This window comes from Penaeus vannamei, chromosome 13 (assembly GCF_042767895.1).
Source record: "Penaeus vannamei isolate JL-2024 chromosome 13, ASM4276789v1, whole genome shotgun sequence".
Lineage (NCBI taxonomy): Eukaryota > Metazoa > Arthropoda > Malacostraca > Decapoda > Penaeidae > Penaeus > Penaeus vannamei.
The window spans coordinates 44,855,191-44,862,690 of NC_091561.1; the positions used below are offsets into that span (position 1 = coordinate 44,855,191).

The 7,500-nt window shown below is 41.6% G+C and overlaps 2 protein-coding genes across 4 annotated transcripts in view; both read right to left on the bottom strand.

Annotated features, from left to right (window-relative positions):
* The window catches only part of LOC113804562 (adenosine receptor A1), a 100,412-nt gene that overhangs the window by 64,593 nt on the left and 28,319 nt on the right, over nucleotides 1-7,500 (bottom strand). The window lies entirely within an intron of this gene.
* Nucleotides 3,569-5,266, bottom strand: LOC138863777 (protein starmaker-like). The gene is made up of 4 exons (XM_070128629.1): nucleotides 5,227-5,266; nucleotides 4,156-4,337; nucleotides 3,862-4,057; nucleotides 3,569-3,684 (listed from the first exon to the last, which is right to left on the bottom strand). Exons 1-4 carry the CDS (start codon nucleotides 5,264-5,266, stop codon nucleotides 3,569-3,571), a joined length of 534 nt encoding a protein of 177 aa, XP_069984730.1.

A 7,500-nucleotide genomic window follows, 5' to 3' on the forward strand; every position in this document is an offset into this window, starting at 1 on the left:
TTAGCACATGTCTTATTGTGTTATGTTGATGCTGTTCTTCTTTCTTTTTCTTTCTTTTCTTTTCTTTTGCAATTACACGTGGTTAACCATCGTCTGATTATGCATCTTTCTTTCTCTCCCCTTCTGCTTCTCATAAGGAGAGACAATAATGATATTTAGGATATTAGTAATTGTCAATGGTTCATGGTGTTTATAGTGATGGTTTTACTGTATCTTCGTTAGTTGTGCTTATGTGTGTGTATGTGGTGTGCGCATGAGGAGTAAAGTGTGTCCCTCTGAATCACCGAAACCGCCACGTCAGCCATAGTCGGTGGTTGCCAACTTGCCATTCTATGTGGACAGGTATGAATGAGAACGAATATCTTCATAAGACAAGAGATGTATTTTACTGGTTTCGAAGATATATTCGAAACCGGTGAAATACATCTCTTGTATTGCGAAGATATTCGTTCTCATCCATACCTTTCCACATTTGTCAACATGAATACGGTTCATTGCCACTCTATTCCGAGCTCCACACCTGAACACTCGTAAGTTCATTTGTGTTCATCTGATTTATATGGCGATGGGTAAATCTGTTAGATAAGTGAATACTGTGAAGTGAATTGTAAATTGATTAGGGAAATAACATAAACAAAACAATAGAAATTTTACACCGTTCTACTAGAGGACTATTCATTGTAGCCTCCATTTCGTGGACTATTCGTTGTAGCCTCCATTTCGTGGACTATTCATTGTAGCCTCCATTTCGTGGACTATTCGTTGTAGCCTCCATTTCGTGGACTATTCGTTGTAGCCTCCATTTCGTGGACTATTCGTTGCAGCCTCCATTTCGTGGACTATTCGTTGTAGCCTCCATTTCGTGGACTATTCGTTGCAGCCTCCATTTCGTGGACTATTCGTTGTAGCCTCCATTTCGTGGACTATTCGTTGCAGCCTCCATTTCGTGGACTATTCGTTGTAGCCTCCATTTCGTGGACTATTCGTTGTAGCCTCCATTTCGTGGACTATTCGTTGCAGCCTCCATTTCGTGGACTATTCGTTGTAGCCTCCATTTCGTGGACTATTCGTTGTAGCCTCCATTTCGTGGACTATTCGTTGTAGCCTCCATTTCGTGGACTATTCGTTGTAGCCTCCATTTCGTGGACTATTCGCTGTAGCCTCCATTTCGTGGACTATTCGTTGTAGCCTCCATTTCGTGGACTATTCGTTGCAGCCTCCATTTCGTGGACTATTCGTTGTAGCCTCCATTTCGTGGACTATTCGTTGCAGCCTCCATTTCGTGGACTATTCGTTGTAGCCTCCATTTCGTGGACTATTCGTTGCAGCCTCCATTTCGTGGACTATTCGTTGTAGCCTCCATTTCGTGGACTATTCGTTGTAGCCTCCATTTCGTGGACTATTCGTTGCAGCCTCCATTTCGTGGACTATTCGTTGTAGCCTCCATTTCGTGGACTATTCGTTGTAGCCTCCATTTCGTGGACTATTCGTTGTAGCCTCCATTTCGTGGACTATTCGTTGTAGCCTCCATTTCGTGGACTATTCGTTGTAGCCTCCATTTTGTGGACTATTCGTTGCAGCCTTCACTTCGATCCATTTAACCGGAGTATATCTGACCTGCCTTTGAGAGCCGCAGCCGCTCCACCAGTGGCTACCCTGAGCTCTTACCAAGGGCGATCCCAGACTCATCCTGGTCGCCTCACTGCTTTCCACCGTCAAATGACTTCTGTTTCCTGACGGAGCTTCCAACTTGGCAACCAACCACGGCTTTATTATTATGATTTATGTGTGGTATTTGTGTATATATACTGAATACATTCATGAACGTGAAATTTTGTGTTTATTATGGCCCGAGAATCTATATCGCAGAGAATACCATTAGAAGAACCCAAAGTTAATTGCAAATAAAATCTAAAGAGCAAAATAAAAACATGGACAGTAACATTAATGATGATTATGGTATTAGCAATAATAACGATAACGATGATTATAGTAACAATGATAATAATGATAAAAAGTGTAATGATGATAATTATGATAATGATCAATATAATAAGCAAAATTATTATTATAGAAATAAGGATGATAATAGTAAGAAGAAGAAGACGGCGAAGAGACAAAAGAAAATAAACACGCAATAACAGATTCACAAAAATGGTGTAGATTCAGTGAGGATAATGTTGATAATAGCAATAATAACAATAGTGATAATGCTTGTAATAGTAGAAGTAATTATGATAATTATGATAATAATAATAATGATAATAACAATGATGATAAAGATAATAATAATAGCAGTAATAGTACTAATAATGATGATATCAGTAAGAATGATATAATATTGATAATAGCAATAATGATAGTCACAATGATCATAATAATGATGATGATAACAACAACAATTATACGTATGTTACTCATGTATATGGTTTACAGCAATAAAACACAAATCATATAAATCAGATGAAGCCCCAGATTCGGAAACTAAATACTTGCCAATAATAATTCTACGAAAGCTCATTAACAATTGTACGGAGTTAATTATATATGAAAGTTAAATGCAAGTGTATAATAGTTCCTCTGAATTGCTCGCTGAACTTTCTGCAAGATTAAGTCAGGTCAATTGATTCTCGAACAATAATTTGCGAGTTGATTCTAATTCTAATTCTAAATCAATTTCATATCTAGTTTATAAGTTGTTTCTAATTCAAATTCTAAATCTAATTTCATTTCTAGTTTATGTTGTTCCTAATTCTAATTCTTATCTAATTTCGTATCTAATTTACGAGTTGTATCTCTTTCTAGATCTCTTATATCTAAATTATGAGTTGAATCTAATTCTAATTTCAGATCTAATTTCAGATCTAATTTATGGGTTAAATCTAATTCTAAATTTAATTCTAATCTCATATCTAATTTACGAACCGTATCTAATTCTAATTCTAAATCTAAACGCATATCTAATCTATTTGTTTATAATTCTAAATCTAAATCTATTTTCATATCTAATCTATTTGTTTCTAATTGAATTCTGGGTCTGATTTTATATTTGACTTACGAGTTGGTTTTGGACGCAGAGTCTCCTTATATGGCAACAGTTCAAGATCTGCGGAATAACATCATGGTACTCAAATTGAAAAAAAAAAAATCGTGAATATATATGTACATATATAAGTGTATGTGGGTGGGTGTGGGTGTATGTGTGTGTGTGTGTGGGGGGGGTGTATGTGTGTGTGTGTGTGTGTGTGTGTGTGTGTGTGTTTGTATGTGCGTGTGCATGTGTGTGTACGTGTTTGTTTGTGTGTGTGTGTGTGTGTGTGTGTGTGTGTGTTTATGTGTGTGTGTGTGTGTGTGTGTGTGTGTGTGTGTTTGTATGTGTGTGTGTGTACATACTTAGATATTCATAGATAAAGAGCCATACAAATGCCTTGGAATTTTACGAAATAAAAAATGTAGATAATCAGGATCGCTTTCATTTTCATCCTCATTTTGCTTTCTATGATTCTCATCCTTAACCTCATTCCTCATCCTTATCCTTGTCTTAACGCTCCTCAACTTCATCTTCACCCTAGTCCTCATCCATATATTTTTCCTCATGTTCCTCATCTCCATCCTCATCCTCATTCTCATATCTATGATCTTCATCCTTATCCTTATCCATATTCCCATCCTTATCCTCGCCCTCTTCCTCATTTTTATCATCCACATCCTCATTCTAATTCTCATCTTCGTCCTCTTCATCCTTATCTTCAATCTCATCCTCAAGCTCATTAGCCACATCTTTATCCTCATCTTCATCCTCCTGATCCTTATCCTCACCCTCATCCTCAGCATCCCAATCTTTATCTTCCTTATTCTAACCCTCATCCTCATCTTTATCTTCCTCATCCTTATCCTCGCTCTCATCCTCATCCTCATGTTCATCATCCACATCCTCGCTCTCACTCCCATCCTCATTATTATCCTTCTCATCCTCACCCTCATCCTCATGTTCGTCATCCACATCTTCATCCTCATATTGATCCTCCTCATCCTTATCCTCCCTCTCATCCTCATCCTCATGTTCATCATCCACATCCTCACAGCCACTTTCATCCTCATTATTATCCTCCTCATCCTTCTCATTAATTTCATCATCCACATCCTCACTCTCACCCTCATTTTTATCTCCTCATCCTCACTATCCACATCTTTATCCTCCTTATCTTCACTCTTATCCTCATCTTTTTCCTCTTCACCCTTATCGTCGCTCTCATCCTCATCCTCATTTTTATCCTCCTCATCCTTATCCTCATCTTCACCATCCACATCTTTACCCTCCTTATCTCCCCCTTCCTCTGGGAAAAGGATGACCCCGCGTTGCCATGGTTACACAACATACGAGGATGAACCGAGCTGACAACAGTCGAGGCAACACAGGAGCCACAGGATGTTGTCAGGATTAGTCAGCTCAGAAGGATTGGGTTAGGCTGACAAGGTAGGGGAACTACGAAGGAAAATGGGGAAAATTGGCACTAGGCAACTACGTAATGTTGTGTATCATGAGTTGTGTGTGTGTGTGTGTGTGTGTGTGAGTGGGTGGGTGGTTGGGTGTGTGTGTGTGTGTCTGTGTCTGTGTGTGTCTGTGTGTGTCTGTGTCTGTGTCTGTGTGTCTGTGTCTGTGTCTGTGTCTGTATGTTTGTGTGTGTCTGTGTCTGTGTCTGTGTCTGTGTCTGTGTGTGTCTGTGTCTGTGTCTGTGTCTGTGTCTGTGTGTGTGCAGAGAGAGGGACGTCGCCAGGTTGTCACGGTGTCAGAGCTGGAACGGCTGACAGTACGTAATACTGCCAGGTCGTCCCCGTGTCAGAACATAAGAGGATGAGGTTTTAAATAAAAGAAGAAGAAGAAGAAGAAGAAAAACAAGAAGAAGGTTAGATTGGCTGTTCCTTATATGGCTTCTTAAATAAAAGAAGAAGAAGAAGAAGAAGAAGAAAAACAGAAATAGAAAAGGATATTTAAAGATAAAAGATATATTTAGTTTCCACACAAACTATGGTCACAATCTGGATCAGATACCCTTGCAACTCTCGATTACTCGGGATCAGAATGCTTTTATCATCTTATCTCTCTTTCTTTCTCTTTCTTTCTTTCTCTTTCTTTCTTTCTCTTTCTTTCTTTCTCTTTCTTTCTTTCTCTTTCTTTACTTTTATTTCTTGTCGTCTCTTTTATCATACAACCTACACATTCACGTGTATTTGCTTTTTTAATGAACTTTAAGGAAATCGTCATACTTACACATACGTTTTCTTAATATTTCGTCATCTGTTTTAAAATTTCCGTGAAATAAAGCCAATTCTTAGGTTCTCATGTCATTGTCACTTCAACATCAAGTTATTATCACGAAATATTATAATGAACATGTCTCTCTTGATATACTGATAATATGCAATATACCAACAACACCAATTCACTGCCAACATATCTTACCACCAACACCAATTCATCTCCACTATAGTTTAACACCACCTCATACCGCCAACATTACTACCATTCCTCATACCACCACCTCATACCACCACCTCATACCCCCACCGTCATACCACCACCTCATACCCCCACCGTCATACCACCACCTCATACTCCCACCTCATACCCCCACCTCATACCACCACCTTTACCACCATCACCTCATACCACAACTTCATACCCCCGCCTCATACCCCCACCGTCATACCACCACCTCATACCACCAGCACCAACTCCCTGCCACCGCCTCATACCCCTACCTTATACCACCACCTCATACCCCCACCTCATACCACCACCTTTACCACCATCACCTCATACCACCACTTGATACCACAACTTCATACCCCCACCCTCATACCCCCACCTCATACCCCCACCTCATACCACCACCTCATACCACCAACACCAACTCCCCTCCCACCGCCTCATACCACCACCGTCATACCACCTCATACCACCAACACCAACTCCCTCCCACCGCCTCATACCACCAACACCAACTCCCTGCCACCGCCTAATACCACCAACACCAACTCCCTCCCACCGCCTCATACCACCAACACCTCATACCCCCACCTCATACCACCACCACCAACTCCCTCCCACCGCCTCATACCACCACCACCAACCCATCCCCATGATCCCGCCTGGTTTTATGACGCTGACACGTCTCCTCACAACCCTTCCTCACGCCTCCTGCTGATTGGGTCGCTGTTTGCCTCCGAGAGGGTACTCGGCCCAGGACCAATGACCAATCTGCGCCGTCACGGAGCGAGGGGACGGCGGTTCGCTTCAAGGACGAGGTCGAGGACAAGGTCGAGGGATGGGGAGGATAGGGGGTTGGGGGAGGGAGGACGGTAGGGAGGATGAGGAGGAGGGTGGGGTAAGGAGTTTGGAGGTTGGGGGAGGGAGGACGGTGGGGAGGATGGGAGAGGGTGGGGTAAGGAGAGGGGGGGGGTTGGGGGAGAGGGGGAGTTATTAACGGGGGAGAGAAGGTTGGGGGGAAGAGGGAGTGGGGGGAGGGAGGGAGAAGTGCAGGGCGTGAGTGGGGAAGGGAGGACGGTGGGGAGGATGGGAGAGGGTGGGGTAAGGAGGGGGGGGTGTAAGGAGTTTTTTGGGGGAGAGGGGTTATTAACGGCGGAGAGATGTTTGGCGGAAGAGGGAGTGAGGGGGGAGGGAGGGAGAAGTGGAGGGCGTGAGAACGTACCAATTGGGAAATGAAAGAAAAGAAGAAGAGGGAGGAAGATTTGAAGAAAGGGAAGGTTAATGCGGTATATAAAGAAAAGAAAAAACGACGGAAATCAACAACAAAAAACGATAATAAAGAAAAAAAAATGAGAAAGAAGAAGAGGGAGGGGGATTTGAAGAAAGGGAAGGTTAATGCGGTATATATATATAAAAAAAAAACGGAAATCAACAAAAAAAACAATAATAAAGAAAAAAAATGTATCTAAACCTATTTCTCGCTTTATGGAGAGGGTCATTAGGCGAGTCTTCCGCGACATTCCATTAAGTCCTCCTACAGGGACGTCCTCCGGGCTGCATCCTGAGCCAAGTCGATGCCCCAACTACTCCCTTTTTTGCACGTATTCCCAGCTCACGGTATTAGCCTCACTATTCGCAAATCATCACGAGGATCCGAAACAGACCAGACATGGAATCAGAGTACGCTAAAACGAAAGAAAAATGAACTCCGTCTTGTTGTTTCGTAACCTTTTCGAGATCGCAATGAGGGTTATATTACGAAGCAAACACGTACGTAAATCGTCTCCTTTATTAATGACAAAATTAGTTTTCTGTCGTTCGCAGAGTGAAACATCAACGGTCATGCACGCACATTTAAGTATCGTTAATGGACAATAAAGAATATTAATTACAACACGTTTCCGATAACTACCGTTTAATAAAAAAATTCCAAATGTTACATTTCAGTTAATCATATTCTTAATGCACGAACAAAGACTGACATGAGAGCAACATTGGCAGATAATTGC

Bases quoted from the DNA above. Each gene is read 5' to 3' on its own strand.
- LOC138863777 (XM_070128629.1), bottom strand. From the start codon at position 5,266: ATGACGATTTCCTTAAAGTTCATTAAAAAAGCAAATACAC. The intron at 4,058-4,155 runs GTGAGAGTGAGG...GATGAACATGAG, and splicing joins ATGAGGAGATAAAAATGAGG to GATGAGGATGAGAGGGAGGA. The intron at 3,685-3,861 runs GTTAGAATAAGG...AAAATGAGGAAG, and splicing joins AGATAAAGATGAGGATGAGG to AGGGCGAGGATAAGGATGGG.